Consider the following 21,834-nt stretch of genomic DNA (forward strand, 5'->3'; position numbering starts at 1 on the left):
GCAAATCAATGGTACTACCCACATCAGATGTAGGTCTCCCTCCCCAGACAAGCTGGAGATACCTCTCCCCACTTCGTAGGGCATGAGCCAGATACATGCAATACCCTATCACTGCAGGGCCAATGGGTTTAGTCTCCGCCTCGAGTGTAGTGAGCGTTGAGGAGACCTCCCCACCTACAATGTGTGGTGTCCCGCACTCAGGCAAGCCTGAGGCCTGGTAGTGTCAGCAAATGTTAAGGCGACCCGCCGGAGACCCCCCAGCGAACGTAGCTGGGGAGATCCGCGAGAAGGGCCCAGCATGTGTCCAAAGTTGCCACGCCAACCGTCGGAACCAACCCCCCACCGGCCCGCCGACAGACACAACCCTGACAAACCTCCGCACGCTGCCCCTTGCGAGACCACACACGAGAGACCGCGAGATGGTGCGCATAACGAACTTCCAACGGTGGCGAGAGGAGGGCGTCGGAGCGACTGCTACCCCAGCTGCGGCTCAAGGCCCGCTTCGCACCACAGCCTGACCGACCCAGCCCTTAGAGCCAATCCTTATCCCGAAGTTACAGATCTGACTTGGCAACTTCCCTTTTTTTTTTTTTTTATTTCACCTTTATTTAACCAGGTAGGCTAGTTGAGAACAAGTTCTATATATATATACAGTGTGTGCAAATGAGGTGGGATAAGGGAGGAAAGGCAATAAATAGGCCATAGTGGCGAAATAATTACAATATAGCAATTAAACACTGGAGTGATAGATGTGCAGAAGATGAATGTGCAAGTAGAGATACTGGGGTACAAAGAAGCAAAATAAATAAATAACAGTATGGGGATGAGGTAGATGGATGGGCTATTTACAGATGGGCTATGTACAGGTGCAGTGATCTGTGAGCTGCTCTGACAGCTGGTGCTTAAAGTTAGTGAGGGAGATATGAGTCTCCAGCTTCAGTGATTTTTGCAGTTCGTTCCAGTCATTGGCAGCAGAGAAATGGAAAGAAAGGCGGCCAAAGGAGGAATTGGCTTTGGGGGTGACCAGTGAAATATACCTGTTGGAGCGCATGCTACGGATGGGTGCTGCTATGGTGACCAGTGAGCTGAGATAAGGCGGGCTTTACCTAGCAAAGACTTATAAATGACCTGGAGCCAGTGGGTTTGGCGATGAATATGAAGTGAGGGCCAGCCAACGAGAGCATACAGGTCGCAGTGGTGGGTGGTGTATGGGGCTTTGGTGAAAAAACGGATGGCACTGTAATAGACTGCATCCAATTTGCTGAGTAGAGGCCTTACCTACATTGTTATAACATGCCAGAGGCTGTTCACCTTGGAGACCTGTTGCAGATATGGGTAGGGCTCAGCTTGAGATTTTACACCCTCTCCCCCGGATTTTCAATGGCCAGCGAGAGCTCACCGGACACTGTCGGAACCACGCTTTCCAGGGCTTGGGCCCCTCTCTCGGGGTGAACCCATTCCAGGGCGCCCTGCCCTTCACAAAGAAAAGAGAACTCTCCATGGGGCTCCCACCAGCTTCTCCGGGATCGGTCGCTTTTCCGCACTGGACGCCTCGCGGCGCCCGTCTCTGCTAGTCCGTGGACATTCTGAAAGTAATTTGAGGTCAGTAGGTCACATGAGGTGTGCAATGTGTAGTGTGTGCAATGTGTAGGCCCACTAATGACACAGTCTGAACCTTGTTAGAGGTCAGTAGGTCACATGACCAAGGAGCTATGGAAATTCTAAAGATTACAAAATGAATGTAAAATTGTTTGGGATGGAAATGTACAAATTAAAGGATGTGCAATGTGCAGGCCCACTGATTGTACATTCTGAACCTTGTTTGAGGTCAGTAGGTCACATGACCAAGGAGCTATTGAAATGCTAAAGTTAACAAAATTAATGTAAAATCGTGTGAGATGAAAATGGACAAACTTAAGGGTGTGCAATATAGAACGGTAGCCAGTGGACATTCTGAACCTTGTTTGAGGTCAATAGGTCACATGACCAAGGAGCTTTTGAAATTAGAAACATTGATAAACATTGAAAATTGATGTCAATTTGCGTGAGATGAAAATGGACAAACTAAAGGGTGTGCAATGTGTAGGCCCACTGATTGTACATTCTGAACCTTGTTAGATGTCAGTAGGTCATATGATCAAGGAGCTATGGAAATTTGAATGTAAAAAAAGCATGTACTTTGTTTACGCTCCCTAACTAATTCAACTAGGAATACAAAATGCCACTCACATTTCCATATGTTTATTCGCTTTGGAAAGCAAATTAATGTCCAAATCTTGAAAATAAGACATGTGCATTGTTGTGCGCAATTTTTCCAACATCATGACACTTATTAGTAGTCTGTGGCTCAAGTGGATTGAAGGTTATTGAGGTTTGAAAGCGTGAATATCCGTCGAATATCCAATCTGAAACTGACTTTACCTCGGTGGAAAGCTGCACGTGAGGCAGGCAACCCCGCACAAGAGTGTCCCATGCAAATTTCTCTGCTTTCTCCAACTCCACCCTCCCTTTATATTGTCTTTTGCTACCGCCGATTCATTCCGTTATTGTGCGCCCTGAGGTGTGCACCGCATCGGAACCGCTTTGGCGAACTGGGTAGCCAAGCATATAGGTCAAAACTAATAAAAGTTCTGGGCATAGCCGTATTTAAACATGGATCTTCATCAACGAGGTTGGTTAGGATGGGCAACTCTGTTTGCCATTGCGTTATCAGTGAACAGTTTGAGCAAACGCGACATGTTTGATTATGGAGAGCAAGCTGGAGACCAACTGTTGGAGCAGGGGACCGACCAAACTCAAGCACTTATTTTGAACCAGTCAATGTTCTTCTTCGATGCCGCATATGACACTGTTTATGTGAGTATAATTAGGTTTTATGCACATGCGAAAATAGTAGCTTAATTATACGCGAGAATAGCGGCAAAATATATCAATGGCAAACATGCACAGAGAACCCCTTCCTATGCATCCATTGTGATAGGCTATTTTATCCATGAAAGATAGCTAGCAAAACAATTACATCCTATGTTCTCAATTAGTTTACCATCTCATGCATGTGCCACATTTCACATCATTCAAAATCTGTTCACAAGTACTCTTTGATGGTAATCACATTAGCATAAATTGCTCAAATCCCATGAATTGGGGGGATGAAAGGCCATGTGGAATGTTGCTGGGAGGGTTTGGAATGTCAGTCAGTTCATTATGTGACTGATAAGGCTATCAATGCCCACCTTCATAAACAATGGCTTGGCTTTGTGCCTCCTTATACTGTAGAATATCACATTCCAACAAATCATGTGGTGATGGTTGATAGAGAATGATACATTAATTGATCCACACATGTCTTTAGTTTAGAATGGTTCAGATCTTCCCAAGCGCCTGAAAGTTGCCCAAAATGTCACATTGGCAATTGTCAACCCTGTCATCCCCAAATGTCCATCTCTCTCTCTCGCTCTCTCTCTCTCGCTCTCGCTCTCTCGCTCTCGCTCTCTCGCTCTCTCGCTCTCGCTCTCTCGCTCTCGCTCTCTCGCTCTCTCAATTCAATTCAAGGGCTTTACTGGCATGGGAAACATATGTTAACATTGCCAAAGCAAGTGAAGTAGATAATAAACAAAAGTGCAATAAACAATAAAAATGAAAAGTAAACATTACAATCACAGAAGTTCCAAGCTCTCTCTCTCTCCTACATCTTTGTATGATGTATCTACTGCATTATAAATGAATTCCCCCTTTAGCTATGGACCCCAGACAGTGCAGTGTAAGGGTTAATTAACCCAAACAATGACTAGTCTGTTCATTAAAAAGCACTGAGCCCCATTGTTGAAGATTGACAAAACATTAAACCCAGAAGGTCCAGGTAAACTCACCCTACGCCCCATTAGAAAGCTTTGTCTGTGACGTGACCCGCCTTTTGTCGGATCAAAAGACAGAGACGGCACAGAGAACTGATGAGGTCCCCACACAGCAGGACTATTGTGTGATTTATCTCCAAAGAGGCTACAGATTTAGATTTTAGATTTTATTTGGATCTCTTTTAGTCCCCATTTGGACTAATCTTCCAAGTCTTTAAACAGAGTGACCTTAAAGCTCAGACACACCGGTATGATTGTTAAACGTTTGTCTGCCGACTGTACTTAGCACCTCTGAATAGTGTCGGTAGTCAATCTCTTTTGTGTTCACACAGCAAAGACCTTGGAAGGTGTCAGCCACACAGCCTTGTTAAAATACTCCAAACCAGAAGGTGGCAGTAGCGTTGCTTGGCAATGCATATCCATGTGTATTGCTTATGGCCTATATTTGAAGCTGCTGTATCTGCGCTAATGTTGCTAGATAACTACAGTACCTGGCAAGATGACGAAGAAACTATTTAATTCACTCTCCATAATCGCATACTGCCAGTGCCAGCCCATAGCAAAATTTTTAGCTAGCTAGATAACATTAGCATATACGCTAGCTAGTACAACATAGCTAGCTAGCTAAGGACACTGCACCAACTTTTATTTTAAACAGGTGGATCAGCTTAATATTGCGGAAAGATTGTTGCTTCCATCAATGTAATTATCTGCATAATTTCCAATCCCACATATATTTTGGGGGTAAAACTATATATCCATATACATACACGTATGCATACATATACACATATATACATACACATACCTATATAGATATACATACTTTTTTAAGAATATACCTTTATTATTCCCCGCAAACCCTACCACCTTTCCCCCAATTGGAGTAAATTAATAAACACTTAGGCTTCTACCTTCAGTTTATACATCTTATACACATTTTACAGACACAATCTATTTTACAATAGTTATATTTTCTTTGTGTTTAGTCCTTCCTCTATTTCTGATGTCCATCCCATTTGATTTATATTTGTAACTGTGCTATTTCACAACATTTCTGAACCTATATACATTTTACAGATCCCGTATGTTTTACATTGGTTATCTTGTTATTAGTCCCAGCCTTCAGCTCCATTCAACACCTCCCATCTATCTCTCAACATCATCCATTTTGGATTTCTATTTGCCATATATTTTTTCAACTGTGCTGTGATGTTTCACAAAAGTACTGAACCTTTCCATTCACATAGCTTCTACAGATTGTAAATTAAAAATAAACATTTTTGCTAAAATAATTATTATATTATTGATTGATTGACTATGGCTTTTCAAATCACCCAGTATTGCTATCTGCAGCGTTAGTTCTAGGCAAATGTTGCAATTCTTCAGCCATTCCTGGACCTGTGACCAAAAACGAGCTACATATGGACAATACCAAAATAAATGATCTAATGACTCTACTTCCTCACAGCAAAATCTGCAGAGCTGGGAAGATTGTATCCCCCATATATATAACATTCTATTGGTTGCAAGAATTTTGTATAATAATTTAAATAGAAAAATTCAAAGTTTTGAATCCGGCATTGTTTTGCGTATCAATTCATAAACAATGTGCCATGGAATGGGTACATCGAAAATCTCTTCCCAACTATTTTGCAATTTATATGGCATAGCTGTCAGGTTTTTGTTTCTTAAATGAAATTAGTATATGTTTTTATTTATCACACTTTTCTTTAACCTTTTATGTTCTTTAATACAGGGCCGACATACAAGTTCCTTACTTTTTTCCCCTTCTACTTGCCTCTTCCATTTTTGTGGTAATGCTGCAATTAATTGGTTGTAATTTTGGGTAGAGCAGACATTTCCATATGTCTGTGTTAGCTGCATGTGTGACATACCTCCACCAGTCCTATTTATGATACCATTCACTAAAATTATACGTATTTTAAAAATGTCTTCGTTTTTTTTTTTTTTTTAATCAATTAGTATATTTGAGTTTAACCACAATATTTGTTGTATTATTTGTTCTGTCTTTTCAGGTGGATTAAACTGAAATTGCAACCAACTTTCTAAGGCTTTCTAAGATATTTTGGAGAATATTTCCTTTCAAACAACCGAAAGTGAGCATGTGTAATCTGAATAAAGGGAAAAGGCCATTCTTGAACATAGGATGAGACATTCCTACCAGTTTACTAGAGAACCAGTTTTGATTTAAGTATACCTTTTGTATGACTGATACCTGTAGTAAGATGTCTAATGCTTTAATATTTAATAATTTCTGCCCTCCGGATTCATATTCGTTATATAAATAGGCCCTTTTAATTTTCTCTGGCTTGCCGTTCCAAATAAAATTGAAAATATTTTGTTCATATAATTTTAAATAGCAGGTCACTAGGTGCAAAACCATAAGCAAACAGGTAAACTGTGATATCACTAAAGAGTTAATCAAGGTGATTTTTCCACAAATAGACAGGTATTTTCCTTTCCATGGTTGCAAGATCTTATCTATTTTTGCTAACTTTCTATAAAAATGTATTGGAGTGAGATCATTTCATTCTTTTGGGATTTGTATACCAAGTCTGTCCACATCTCTGTCAGACCATTTAATTGGTAAACTACACGGTAATGTAAAATTTTCATTTTTTTAGTGATCCAATACGTAATATATTAATTATATTAATTAATTATCATAATTTGGTTTTAATCCAGAGAGGATAGCAAAAGTATCTAGTTCCTCTATGAGGCCGTGGAGAGATTCTAATTGTGGTTTTAAAAGAAAACATGAATCATCAGCGTACATTGACACCTTCATTTTTAAGCCACAGATTTCTAATCCCTTAATATTATTGTTTTATCTAATTTTAACAGCTAACATTTCGATGGCAATAATAAATAGATATGCTGATGGTGGACAACCTTGGGGCGGCAGCGTAGCCTAGTGGTTAGAGCGTCGGACTAGTAACCGGAAGGTTGCAAGTTCAAATCCCCGAGCTGACAAGGTACAAATCTGTCGTTCTGCCCCTGAACAGGCAGTTAACCCACTGTTCCTAGGCCGTCATTGAAAATAAGAATTTGTTCTTAACTGACTTGCCTAGTTAAATAAAGGTAAAAAAAACAAAAAACCTTCTGAGATGTAGCCATTATTTATTATTTTATACCTATACATAACTTTAACCCATTTTATAAGAGAGGGCATTTATATATAAACTCCAGTTAAACTTTATCAAAAGCCTTTTCAAAATCAGCTATGAAAACCAGACCTGGTGTCCCCGATATTTCATAGTATTCTATTGTTTCCAGTACTTGTCTTATATTATCGCCAATGTATCGACCATGTAAAAAAACCTGTCTGATTAGGATGAATAATATCTAATACTTTTAAAAATTCTATGCACCAAGCATTTTGCTAGAATTTTTGCGTCACAACACTGAAGTGTAAGAGGTCTCCAATTTGTTAAATGGACTGGATATTTATATATACCACTTGGGTCTTGTTTCAGTAATAATGATATCAGACCTTCTTGTTGCGTGTCTGATAATCTACCATTTATATAGGAGTGGTTAAAACATGCTAATAAAGATCCTCTGAGTATATCAAAAAAAGTTTTGTATACTTCCACTGGTATGCCATCCAGCCCTGGAGTTTTCCCAGTGCACTGCACTAACTTGGCAGCTAACACAGGCAGCTGTTTCATGGAAACTAGCTAATACATTGTGATTTAATTATAATGTCAATACTAGCTACAGTGGTTAGCTAGCTTGGAGGAAGTATTTAGTGTTGTATGCATTGCGTCTATGCACTTAGCTAGCTACCATCCCATAGCCTACATTGCATATGAAATGTGACTGGCTCATCCCTGGATGTACGGAGAAAAAAGCTGGATGAGAGAATGCAAAGAGTGTGGAAAGCTGTCATCAAGGCAAAGGGTGGCTACTTTGAAGAATCTCAAATATAAAATATATTTTGATTTGTTTAACACTTTTTGGGTTACTACATGATTCCATATGTGTTATTTAAAAGTTGTGATGTCTTCACTATTGTTCTACAATGTAGAAAATAGTAAAAATAAAGAAAAATCCTTGAATGACTAGGTGTGATCAATTTGAAAATGTCCTTGAAAAACAAGGACATTTCTAAGTGAACGGCAGTGTATATATTATTATTTTGTTGATCGCAATGGAATTATGCATTGCATGTTTTTTTCTGTTTTGATCCCATTTCCTTCTAACCCCCCCCCCCCCCCCCCACAAAAAGCCCAGAATGTTTCAATGCGTGACAGCAAACGGATGAATATATTTTGCAAATGTTGTATGGTCACTGGTGTGAGTTTGTTTAAGATAAATCAGAGTGGCGTTTCCTGCTTGCACATCACCATCGCGGTCTGTTGCGTGTCATCTGTAAGATTCTGCAACGACCTCTAAGGTCTGCTTTCCTCCCACCAATCTCTGCTCCCACACCCCCTTGTGCATGTGGGATTTCCCCTTCACTCTCAATCGCAGTCTGTCGAGCTTCAGCAAATGCCGAGAGCTACCCCTCCCTCCATCCTTCGCTCCCTCTCTCCCCCGGTTTGTTCCCTCTTTCCCTCTCTCCCTCCTCTGATGCACAGGTCGAGGCTGTGTTGCTCTAGTCAGTGCCTTTCCAGCTGTCCCAGCAGCTGTCTTTGAAATTGCCCCCCGAAACCACACACACACACACACACACACACACACACACACACACACACACACACACACACACACACACACACACACACACACACACACACACACACACACACACACCTCCAGGAGGGAATGTTTAGATGTTGGCAGATGGGTAGAGGGTGGATATGTATGTGTGAGTGGGGGGTTGCGGAGTTTAATTCGTTCAGTGCTCTGTAGGAGTGGGAGAAGAGTGTGTTTGTCCATTAGTGTGTTTGTTCAGGAAGAAAAACAAATATTTTGGTGTTTTTCGACTTGTTATATTCTGGGTGTTATAGTGCATTGAGATGGTCAATGTTGATTCTCTAACTCAGTGAACTTCTGACTAACTATATAATGGAAAGCATTTCGCTACACTAGCAATAACATTTGCTGACCATGTGAATGTGACCAATAAAATTAGATTTTGACACTTTCCTAATATTGAGTTGCACCCCCCTTTTTTGCCCTCAGGACAGCCTCAATTCGTCAGGGCATGGACTCTATAAGGTGTCGTAAGCGTTCCACAGGGATGCTGGCCTATGTTGACTCCAATGATTCTCACAGTTGTGTCAAGTTGGCTGGATGTCCTTCGGGTGGTGGACCATTCTTGATACACACGGGAAACTGTTGAGCGTGAAAAATCCAGCAGCGTTGCAGTCCTTTACACAAACCAGTGCACCTGGCATCTACTACCATACCCCTCTGAATGGCACACATACACAATCCATGTCTTAATTGTCTCAAGGCTTTAACCTGTCTCCTCACCTTTACCTACACTGATTTAAGTGGATTTAACAAGTGACATCAATAAGGGATCATAGCCTTCACCTGGATCCACCTGGTCAGTCTATGTCATGGAAAGAGGAGGTGTTCTTAATGTTTTGTACACTCAGTGCATATTTAAGTGCGCCTTATTTAATATATCAGGCTTCTAAAATGCAATATTGGTGCACAATTTCTACTTAAAATATCAAATGTACGCAAAAGGCACTCTATTCGTGGAATGACCCAGGTAGTCATTTTTCAGTGGGAATCTTAAGGATTTATCCACGAACAATGCCATTATTAGACTAACACATCTGTAAAGCTGGACAGGAGGCAAGACTGCTTGGTTCGTTCTCTCTCTCTCTCTCTCTCTCTCTCTGTCTCTCTCTGTCTCTCTGTGTCTCTCTGTGTCTCTCTGTGTCTCTCTGTGTCTCTCTGTGTCTCTCTCTGTCTCTCTGTGTCTCTCTCTGTCTCTCTCTCTCTCTCTCTCTCTCTCTCTCTCTCTCTCTCTCTCTCTCTGCTTGTCTTTCCCCTCATCTGATAATTATGATCCCGAGTGTCTGTATGATGTAACCAAGATGCTGTTCCTGTTCGTGCCTCTCAGGAAAGCTTTAGAGCCTTTACAGCGTTCTTGGCATAACTTTACAGCCTTGAACTTCACAGTTTTCTCTTGGGTGCACTCTTCCAGACCCAGAGTAAACCTATATTCCTGGACTAAAAAGTCATTTTCTAAGCCCACGTATCCAGATTAAGCCCACTTCTGGAGTCTGAAAGCCTACTCAGGGGAGAATGTCAGATTCTCTATTGAGCAGGCTTTCAAAATCCAGGAGTGGCTTAATTTGGGTACATGGAAAGGGTCTCCTAAAGTGATATTGGTAATGCCTACGGTCGGCTTTAGTTTGATGTCCAAGACCATAACCGAAACAAAGAGAAGGGCTTCCTGTCTTTTCAACCCCTGGAGGACTTTAGGCCAAATTCTTGTCACATTGCAGCCAAGCGACTCCTGCACTACAGGCATTTTCTTCAAGTCAAATACCTGCTGTGAGGGCAGCTATTCACCCAGATGCTTTTGTCATTCATGCGTTCCTTTGGATGAAGTGTCGTTTAGAGACGAGAGCCAAGGGCTGAGCCCGAGAGCCTGAAACAGATGTAGTACTGTAGTCTAGATTCTCCTTTGGTCCAAGCCAAAGGCTATCGCCAGATAATAATAATAATAATAATATATGGTATTTAGCAAACGCTTTATTCCAAAGCGACTTACAGTCATGTGTGGATAAGTCTCATGTATTTAAATCAACAGACAAGACAAATATTTCAAATATTATCTGAAATCTTTCAAATAGTTTAGCCAGCTAAATCCCTCCGGCTTTTCAAATTCATTCAACCGGATGGGAGAATGGACTTAACATTGGTTTAGTTCCTCTATTTCTCCTTGTGCCGTAAGTAGTTGTTATCCGCCGTTTCCTCCAGGTAGTTCCACTCTCTCTCTAAAAAGAGCAAGCTAAATTCACAAGTAATTCCAGCTAGACCTAGGCTCAAATATTCTAAGTCTGTCAAGAACTATGTGTGTTTGCTTGTACTTGCCAGGTGCCCTTTTGAGACTTATCAATTAGCTCCATTGTGCCAGGCAAGTTCAGTCAAGCACAGCTAAACTATTTGAAAAATTTCAAATTCTATTTGAGCTATTTTTCTTTAGGCTAAACACAGTTGATTTAAATACACGAGACTTGTCAGATGTGATTTGCGTCCCATTGCTTCTTCCGTTGTAGCAAAGGCACCCGAGGCTTATGGCTTTGTTGGCTGGTAGCTAGTATAAAGTATAGACCATATATTGTGTTCCCTACAGGTTATTGAAAAGAGCAGAAGCTCTGAACTATCCATTCAGACCCCAGTCTTACCTACAGGTTATGGGAATTGTGCTCTTTTAGTGTTTCTCCACTAGATAATTGTATGTGTGGGGTACAGAGATGAGGTAGTCATTCAAAAATCATGTTAAACACTATTATTTTACCACAGTGAGTCCATGCAACTTATTATGTGACTTGTTAAGCTCATTTTTACTCCCGAACGTATTTATGTTTGCAATAATAAAGGGGTTGAATACTTATTGACTCAAGACATTTCAGGTTTCATTTTAAATTTAAATTCATTTGTAAAAAATTGATTAAAACATAATTACACTTTGACATTATGGAGTATTGTGTGTAGGCCAGTGACACAAAATCTATTTTAAATACAGGCTGTAACACAACTGTAAAAAGTCAAGGGGTGTGAATATTTTCTGAAGACACTGTACTACAGTAATTTACGCAAAAACACAACAGTAAATACTAAAGTATACTACAGTCCGTAAAAACACAACAGTAAATACTAAAGTATACTACAGTCCGTAAAAACACTACAGTAAATACTACAGTATAGTACAGTCCGCAAGAACACTACATGAATTACTATAGTATATAAAAAGAAAATTGTACTATATTTAACTGTAAATACTACAGTATACGACAATAAATACTACAGTATTTATTGTAGTGTTTTTGCAGTGCAAATCAATAGTAAAAAGGTCTTCCTAATGTTTGGTATACTCAGTGTATCACAATACAATATAGGTCAACGACTCATATCCATATTTCACAGTATAGGAGAAAATTCCCAAGCACTGGCCTTAGACCAGTTTTTCTTCTCTGTTCTTTATTATGATTTGACTACACTACAATGCATTCGGAAAGTATTCAGACCCCTTGACTTTTTCCACATTTTGTTACGTTTACAGCCTTATTCTAAAATTAATTGAATTGTTTTTCTTCCCCTCATCAATTTATAAACAGTATGTCATAATGACAAAGCAAAAACAGGTTTTTAGACATTTTTGCAAATTCATAAAAAAAATAATAATGGAAATATCACATTTACTTTAGTATTCAGACTCTTTACTTGGTACTTTGTTGAAGCACCTTTGGCAGCAACTACAGCCTCGAGTCTTCTTGGGTATGTTGCTACAAGCTTGGCGCACCTGTATTTGGGGCTCTGTCAGGTTGGATGGGGAGCATCGCTGCACATCTATTTTCAGGTCTCTCCAGAGATGTTTGATCGGGTTTAAGTCCGTGCTCTGGTTGGGCCACTCAAAGACATTCAGAGACTTGTCCCGAAGCCCCTCCTGCATTGTCTTGGCTGTGTGCTTAGGGTTGTTGTCCTGTTGGAAGGGGAACCTTCGCTCCAGTCTGAGGTCCTGAGCGCTCTGGAGCAGGTTTTCATCAAGAATCTCTCTGTACTTTTCTCTGTTAATATTTCCCTCGATTCTGATTAGTCTCCCAGTCCCTGCCATTGAAAAACATCCCCACAGCATGATGCTGTCACCACAACGCTTCACGGTAAGGATGGTGCCAGGTTTCCTCCAGACTTGACATTTGGCATTCAGGCCAAAGAGTTGGTTTCATCAGATCAGAGAATCTTGTTTCTCATGGTCTGAGAGTCCTTTAGGTGCCTTTTGGCAAGCTCCAAGCGGGCTGTCATGTGCCTTTTACTGAGGAGTGGCTTCCGTCTGGCCACTACCATACAGGCCTGATTGGTGGAGTGCTGCAGAGATGGTTGTCCTTCTGGAAGGTTCTCCCACCTCCACAGAGGAACTCTGGAGCTCTGTCAGAGTGACCATCGGGATCTTGGTCGCCTCCCTGACCAAGGCTCTTCTCCCCCGATGGCTCAGTTTGGCCGGGTGGCCAGCTCTAAGTAGAGTCTTGGTAGTTCCAAACTTCTTCCATTTAAGAATGATGGAGGCCACTGTGTTCTTGGGGACTTTCAATGCTGCATACATTTTTTATACCCTTACCCAGATCTGTGCCTCCCCACAACCCTGTCTCGGAGCTCTACGGACATTTCCTTCAACCTCATGGCTTGGTTTTTGCTCTGACATGCATTGTCAACTGTGGGACCAATCAAGTTGTAGAAACATCTCAAGGTTGATCAAGGAAAACAGGATGCACCTGAGCTTAATTTCGAGTCTCATAGCAAAGGGTCTAAATACTTTTGTAAATAAGGTATTTCTGTTTTATATTTTTTATAAATTTGCAAAAATATCTAAAAATCAGTTTTTGCTTTGTCATTATGGGGTTTTGTTTGTAGATTGATGAGGATTTTTTTGTCAATCAATTTTAGAAAAAGGGTTGTAACGTATTTGTTACTTTTATTTCTTATTTTTCTTTTGGTATTTTTCCTAAAACTGCATTGTTGGTTAAGGGCATGTAAGTAAGCATTTCACTGTGACGTCTACACCTGTTGTATTCGGTGCATTTGACAAATAAAATTGAATTTGATTTTGATCAAAATGTGGAAAAACGGAAGGGCTCTGAATACTTTCCGAAAGCATTGTATATACAATGCTTATGTGGAAAACCCTTCAAATTAGTGGATTCGGCTATTTCAGCCACACCTGTTGCTAAAGGGTGTATACAATCGAGCACAGGGCCATGCAATCTCCATAGACCACTGGATCTCAATCCTGGTCCTGGGGACATTTTTGTTTTTGCCCTAACACTACACAGCTGATTCAAATTATCAACTCATCATGAGGCTTTTATGATTTGAATCAGGCTTGTAGTGCTAAAGCAAAAATACAAATGTGCACCCCTTTGGGTCCCCAGCACCAGGATTGAGAACCACTGCCATAGACAAACATCGGCAATAGAATGGCCTTACTGAAGAGCTCAGTGACTTTCAACGTGGCACCATCATAGGATGCCAACTTTCCAACAAGTCAGTTTGTCAAATTTCTGCCAGAGCTGCCCCGGTCAACTGTAAGTGCTGTTATTGTGGAGTGGAAATGTCTAGGAGCAACAAGGGCTCAGCCGTGAAGTGATAGGCCACATAAGTTCACAGAACGGGACCGTCGAGTGATGCAGCACGTAAAATCGACTGTCTTCGGTTGCAACACTCACTACCAAGTTCCAAACTGCCTCTGGAAGCAACGTTAGCACAAGAACTGTTAGTTGGTCACTTCATAAAATGGGTTTCCATGGCCGAGCAGCCACACACAAGCCTAAGATCACCATGCGCAATGCCAAGCATTGGCTGGAGTGGTGTACAGCTCGCTGCCATTGGTCTCTTGAGCAGTGGAAATGCATTCTCTGCAGTAATTAATCACACATCACCATCTGGCAGTCTGACGGACGAATCTGGGTTTGGTGGATGCCAGGAGAACGTTACCTGCCCGAATGCACCAAAATGTAAAGTTTGGTGGAGGAGGAATGATGGTCTGGGGATGTTTTTCATGGATTGGGATAGGCCCCTTAGTTCCAGTGAAGGGAAATCTTAACGCTACAGCATACAATGACATTCTAAATGATTCTGTGCTTACAACTTTGTGGCAATAGTTTGTGGAAGGCCCTTTCCTGTTTCAGCATGACAATGCCCTCGTGCACAAAGCGAGGTCCATACAGAAATGGTTTGTCGAGATTGGTGTGGAAGAACTTGACTGGGCTGCAACGAGCATTGACCTCAACCCCATCGAACACCTTTGGGATGAATTGGAACGCCGACTGTGAGCCCGGCCTAATCGCCCAATATCAGTACCCGACCTCACTAATGCTCTTGTGACTGATTGGAAACTGCAGCAATGTTCCAACATCTAGTATAAAGCCTTCCCAGAAGAGTGGAGGATGTTATAGCAGCAAAGGGGGAACCAACTCAATATTAATGCCTATGATTTTGAAATGAGATGTTTGACAAGCAGATGTCCACATACTTTTGGTCATCTAGTGTATAAATAAAGCAGTCAGGCCTTGTCCAGGTTGAACTGCTCCTAGATCAGTAGGGGGGACCTCAGACATCTTTCACAATAGGGGGAGACAGATAACGCATGTTCCCTGGGGGGGAGGGGAGGAAGCCTTAACTAATGTGAAGGAAGGGTCATGGCATGTTATGATTCACTGGGCAACTATTTTCACGAGGACCCTGACCGTGCTGGAAAACCGGATATTTACTTAACCGAGTTTGCAGCAGGAGAGGGTTCACTTGAACATGTTTTCATAGCTACAATCGCTTACCATTGTCAAAATTCCTAAGATTTAAATTCTAGTTGAAGTCATCATGATAAAATTAACTTTCTGAACCCCACAACCGGTCATTCCCAGCAGTTTTGGGGTAAAAAAGTGACAGGATCTCCGATTGTATCATGGACATTGACAATTGCGACTTCTACCACACTGTGGTTCAAAAACATCATTATCCAAAAACCTATTTGAACTGTAGGCTATATTTAACTTTGGCGTTATGAGAAAATCTTGAAGTTGCAGAAAATTCTGCCGAAAAACGATCATTCATGTCTTTGCTGATGATAACACATCTGCGATAATCCAATCCCAGATCAACACCAATGGCTTTCTGGCTGTAGAAGAACCTAAGGTGGAGTCTGAGTACCTGGGAAAGATGCCTGCCAGCTTCGGAATGATAGCGGCTTTCCTCGGAGATCTGGACAACAGCGACGGAGTGGGGAAGGTGTACTACCGGCAGGACAGCAGGCCCTCCGTGCTTCTCCGGACCACTGACCACATCAGCCAGGCATTCCCTCAGGACGACGAGATCAAGCCCACCCACGCCTTAATCATCACATGGGAGAACGTGGCGGCGCACGGCTCGCCTGGCCGAGGAGATGGGCTGGACAGAAAGGTAAGGAGGACCCTCATAGATTGGCCTAGATAGGGTCATATTCATGTTATGTATTTTAAAATATGTCATTGGATATATTGAATTGTTGATAAACTTGTTTTAATGCAACGTTGATATGGATAGCATTTGAAATTATAATTTGACACCATCTTTTCTATCCACCTAATATGAAGTGCCTAAAACCCATACATTGTACAATGTAGTTGCAGGTACAGTATAGTTAGAGTGATATTACTCATGGTCACATAGTCCTTCCAACTGTGTTACCTGTTTGCAGTTTTTGTGGTGGGCTACATAGATTTTTTTGTTACATATTTAATTCACTCTACCAAGCCAGACTCAAAGGTAGTGCACTAAAGAAGTAATAGGGTGCTAGGACTCAGTTTCCCTCTTCTATCTTTTCTTTCTATCATGTAGAGAAACACCTTCCAGCTGGTGGTGGCGTCCATGGCGTCCGCCTCCTACGCCATCTTGTTCTACCCCAGGGAGGGGTTGCAGTACATCTCCACGCCTGTGGCAGGCCAGAGCGAACCAGTTCACGCCGGTTTCAGCCAGGGCCTGGTCCAGCCCTGGTTCAGCTGGACCAGCAGCCAGGGGCCCTACTACCGCATCGCCACCGATGACGAGGCGTCCGTCAGACAGCTCTCCGAGTAAGTTGATTGGTTGGTGGATGGGTTGATTGGTTGATTGGATGATTGATTGATTGGATTTCTATAGTGCGCTTCCAGATGCTCCAAGAACTTTACATAGGCTTAGTAAGTGTTATTCATAGAAAACTTGGTTAGGTTTCTGTCATTATGTTGTTGTTTTTTATAGTTTTTTTAGTATTTTTTATTTTTTTTACCCCCTTTTCTCACCAATTTTCGTGGTATCTAATCGCTAGTAATTACTATCTTGTCTCATCGCTACAACTCCCGTACGGGCTCGGGAGAGACGAAGGTAGAAAGCCATGCGTCCTCCGAAGCACAACCCAACCAAGCCGCACTGCTTCTTAACACAGCGCGCCTCCAACCCGGAAGCCAGACGCACCAATGTGTCGGAGGAAGCACCGTGCACCTGGCCCCCTTGGTTAGCGCGCACTGCGCCCGGCCCGCCACAGGAGTCGCTGGAGCGCGATGAGACAAGGATATCCCTACCGGCCAAACCCTCCCTAACCCGGACGACGCTAGGCCAATTGTGCGTTGCCCCACGGACCTCCCGGTCGCGGCCGGCTGCGACAGAGCCTGGGCGTGAACCCAGAGATTCTGGTGGCGCAGCTAGCGCTGCGATGCAGTGCCCTAGACCACTGCGCCATCCGGGAGGCCTTGTCATTATGTTTTGACCTGGTATTTGTATAGTTACATTGCATTCTGGTAATTATGTAATGATTTCAATAACCTGACATATGCATAAAGCTTCTTCATAGAGGTAGGTCTCATAATGATCCATTCTGCCTTCCGCTAGGGAGACCAATTCAGGCAGGCGTGGTGTGTGGGTGTACGAGATCGGCACCTCCCCGTTCTTCTCCTCCATCACCCCAGGCCAGGTCACCAACCTGTCCCCGGAGGAGGGCGTGGCAGTTGGGCAGGTGGAGCCCGTGCCAGAGTTTCCACCCAGAAACACTGGAGAACAACAGGAGATTGAATTCCCTCCCTACGAGGAGGAAGAGGAGACACCTGAGCCAGAGCTGCCCCCAACTGTCCACCCGGTCCAGTACCAGCCCAGATACCCTGAGCCAGTCCAGACCAGCTACCCTGAGCCAGTCCAGACCAGCTACCCTGAGCCGGTCCAGACCAGCTACCCTGAGCCGGTTCAGACCATCTATCTTGAGCCGGTCCAGACCAGATACCCTGAGACGGTCCAGACCAGATACCCTGAGACGGTCCAGACCAGATACCCTGAGCCGGTCGAGCCGGCCCAGCTGCAGCCACCCCACTATCAGCCTCAAACCCCACAGGTGGTGGTCGTGAATGAAGATGATGCCCTTGATGTAGATGGTAAGCCATGAAAGAAACAACAACAATTGAATGTGTGTCTGAAATAGAATCCTAGTCAAGACTGCCATGACATAAACATTGGTTTAGTTTAGTTTATTAGGATTCCCATTAGCTACTGCACATGCAGCAGCTACACTTCCTGGGGTCCACATAAAACATACAAATACATGACAAAGTACCGAACAGTTATAGACAAGAACAACATAAGATATTACATTACATTCAAAAAATGTAAACAGATAAGTTATATATAGGAAAGACACCAAGAGACAACAAAAATACTATTTACACACTATTCATATTCCTACAGTAAGGTTAAATTAGATGTTTAGAAAGAGGAGAGGCACTGTGATACATTTTCTGTTTGTTTTTTAAAGCTAATCTTGGTTTTGCCTGAGTGAGCTCTGGAGGCAGAGCATTCTGAGTGACGCATTAAATCTGTTTTTGATTTGGGTACCGTGAAGAAACTCATAGTGGCGTGTTTGGTGGGGAATGTACAGTGCATTAGGAAAGTATTCAGACACCTTGACTTTTTGCATATTTTGTTACAGCCTTATTCTAAAATTGATGAAATAGTTTTTTCCCCTAAACAATCTACACACAATAACCCATAATGACAAAGCAAAAACATATTTTTTATACATTTTTGCACATTTATTTAAAATAATAAACTGAAATATCACATTTGCCTAAGTATTCAGACCCTTTACTCAGTACTTTGTTGAAGCACCTTTGCCAGTGATTACAGACTCAAGTCTTCTTGGGTATGACACTACAAGCTTGGCACACCTGTATTTGGGGAGTTTCTCCCATTCTTCTCTGCAGATCCTCTCAAGCTCTGTCAGGTTGGATGGGGAGCGTCGCTGCACAGCTATTTTCCGGTCTCTCCAGAGATGTTCATTCAAGGACATTCAGAGACTTGTCCCAAAGCCACTCCTGCGTTGTCTTGGCTGTGTGCTTAGGGTCATTGTCCTGTTGGAAGGTGAACCTTCGCCCCAGTTTGAGGTCCTGAGCACTCTGGAGCAGGTTTTCATCAAGGGTCTCTCAGTACTTTGCTCTGTTTATCTTTCCCTCAGTCCCTGCCGCTGAAAAACATCCCCACAGCATGATACTGCTACCACCATGCTTCACCATAGGGATGGTGCCAGGTTTCCTTCAGACATTCCCACTTGGCATTCAGACCAAAGAGTTCAATCTTGGTTTCATCAGACCAGAGAATCTTGTTTCTCATGGTCTGAAAGTCCTTTAGGTGCCCTTCGGTAAACTCCAAGCGGGCTGTCATGTGCCTTTTACTGAGGAGTGGCTTCGGTCTGGCAGAGTGACTAGTTTGGCCGGGCGGCCAGCTCTAGGAAGAGTCTTGTTGGTTCCAAACTTTTTCTATTTAAGAATGATGGAGGCCACTGTGTTCTTGGGGACCTTAAATGCTGGAGACATCTTTTGGTACCCTTGCCCAGATCTGTGCCTCGTCACAATCCTGTCTTGGAGCTCTATTGGAGTGACAATTCCTTCGACCTCATGGCTTGGTTTTTGCTCTGACATGCACTGTCAACTGTGGGATCTTCTATTCCACTCCTATTCCCCAGGCGCTATCATTTGTTGACTTCTGTAACCGTAAAAGCCTTGGTTTCATGCATGTTAACATCAGAAGCCTCCTCCCTAAGTTTGTTTTATTCACTGCTTTAGCACACTCCGCCAACCCTGATGTCCTAGCCATGTCTGAATCCTGGCTTAGGAAGGCCAGCAAATATTCTGACATTTCCATCCCCAATTACAACATTTTCCACCAAGATAGAACTGCCAAAGGTGGTGGAGTTGCAATCTACTGCAGAGAGAGCCTGCAGAGTTCTGTCATGCTATCCAGGTCTGTGCCCAAACAGTTTGAGCTTCTACTTTTAAAATCTACCTTTCCAGAAATAAGTCTCTCACTGTTGTCACTTGTTATAGACCCCCCTCAGCCCCCAGCGGTGCCCTGGACACCATATGTGAATTAATTGCCCCCCATTTATCTTCAGAGTTTGTACTGTTAGGTGACCTAAACTGGGATATGCTTAACACCTCGGCCGTCCTACAATCTAAGCTTGATGCCCTCATTCTCACACAGATTATCATGGAACCTACCAGGTACAACCCTAAATCCGTAAACACCGGCACAGATATCATAGATATCATCCTGACCAACCTGCTCTCTAAATACACCTCTGCTGTCTTCTACCAGGATCTCAGCGATTACTGCCTCATTGCCTGCGTCCGTAATGGGTCCGCGGTCAAACGACCACCCCTCATCGCTGTCAAACGCTCCCTAAAACACTTCAGCGAGCAGGCCTTTCTAATCGACCTGGCTTGGGTATCCTGGAAGGATATTGACCTCATTCCGTCAGTAGAGGATGCCTGGTTATTCTTTAAAAGGGCTTTCCTCACCATCTTAAATAAGCATGCCCCATTCAAAAAATGTAGAGCTAAGAACAGATATAGCCCTTGGTTCACTCCAGACTTGACTGCCCTTGATCAGCACAAAAACATCATGTGGCGTACTGCATTAGCATTGAATAGCCCCCGCGATATGCAACTTTTCAGGGAAGTTAGGAACCAATATACACAGGAAGTTAGGAAAGCAAAGCTAGCTTTTTCAAAAGAAATTTGCATCCTGTAGCACAAACTCCAAAAAGTTCTGTGACACTGTAAAGTCCATGGAGAATAAGAGCACCTCCTCCCAGCTGCCCACTGCACTGAGGCTAGGAAACACTGTCACCACCAATAAATCTACGATAATCGAGATTTTCAATAAGCATTTTTCTATGGCTGGCCATGCTTTACACCTGGCTACCCCTACCCCGGTCAACAGCTCTGCACCCCCCACAGCAACTTGCCCAAGCCTCCCCATTTCTCCTCCAGATAGCTGATGTTCTGAAAGAGCTGCAAAATCTGGACCCCTACAAATCCCCTGGGCTAGACAATCTGGACCTTCTCTTTCTAAAATGACCCGCCGCAATTGTTGCAACCCCTATTACTAGCCTCGTCAAACCTCCCTTTCGTATCGTCTGAGATCCCTAAAGATTGGAAAGCTGCCGCGGTCATCCCCCTCTTCAAAGGGGGAGACACTAGACCCAAACTGTTACAGACCTATATCTATCCTACCCTGCCTTTGTAAACTCTTCGAAGGCCAAGTTTACAAACAGATCACTGACCATTTCGAATCCGACCGTACCTTCTCCACGATGCAATCTGGTTTCCGAGCTGGTCATGGGTGCACCTCAGCCACACTCAAGGTCCTAAACAATATCATAACCGCCATCGATAAGAGACAATACTGTGCAGCCGTCTTCATCGACCTGGCCAAGGCTTTCGACTCTGTCAGTCACCACATTCTTATCGGCAGAGTCAACAGCCTTGGTTTCTCAATTGACTGCCTCGCCTGGTTCACTAACTACTTCTCATATAGAGTTCGGTGTGTCAAATCGGAGGGCCTGTTGTCTGGACCTCTGGCAGTCTCTATGGGGGTGCCACAGGGTCCAATTCTCGGGCCGACTCTTTTCTCTGTATACATCAATGATGTCGCTCTTGCTGCTGGTGATTCTCTGATCCACCTCTATGCAGACGACACCATTCTGTATACTTCTGGCCCTACAACACTCCACTTCTGTGGCCTCCAACTGCTCTTAAATGCAAGTAAAACTAAATGCATGCTCTTCAACCGATCGCTGCCTGCACCCGCCCGCCCGTCTAGCATCACTACTCTGGACGGTTCTGACTTAGAATATGTGGACAACTATAAATACCTAGGTGTCTGGTTAGATTGTAAACTCTCGTTCCAGACTCACATTAAGCATCTCCAATCCAAAATGAAATCTTGAATTGGCTTCCTATTTCGCAACAAAGCATCCTTCACTCATGCT

At 43.0% G+C, this 21,834-nt stretch overlaps 1 protein-coding gene across 1 annotated transcript in view; it reads left to right on the forward strand.

Annotated features, from left to right (window-relative positions):
• Window positions 1-2,516: 2,516 nt before the first annotated feature.
• LOC129838821 (nidogen-1-like) overlaps window positions 2,517-21,834 on the forward strand; it is a 53,614-nt gene continuing 34,296 nt past the window's right edge. Inside the window, exons 1-4 of the mRNA XM_055906037.1 lie at window positions 2,517-2,856; window positions 15,663-15,965; window positions 16,383-16,615; window positions 17,409-17,941. Of these exons, the coding sequence (XP_055762012.1) occupies window positions 2,653-2,856; window positions 15,663-15,965; window positions 16,383-16,615; window positions 17,409-17,941 (1,273 nt within the window). The 5' untranslated portion in view covers window positions 2,517-2,652. The remainder of the gene's footprint in view (window positions 2,857-15,662; window positions 15,966-16,382; window positions 16,616-17,408; window positions 17,942-21,834) is intronic.

The sequence above is a fragment of the Salvelinus fontinalis genome, chromosome 3, assembly GCF_029448725.1.
Source record: "Salvelinus fontinalis isolate EN_2023a chromosome 3, ASM2944872v1, whole genome shotgun sequence".
NCBI lineage: Eukaryota > Metazoa > Chordata > Actinopteri > Salmoniformes > Salmonidae > Salvelinus > Salvelinus fontinalis.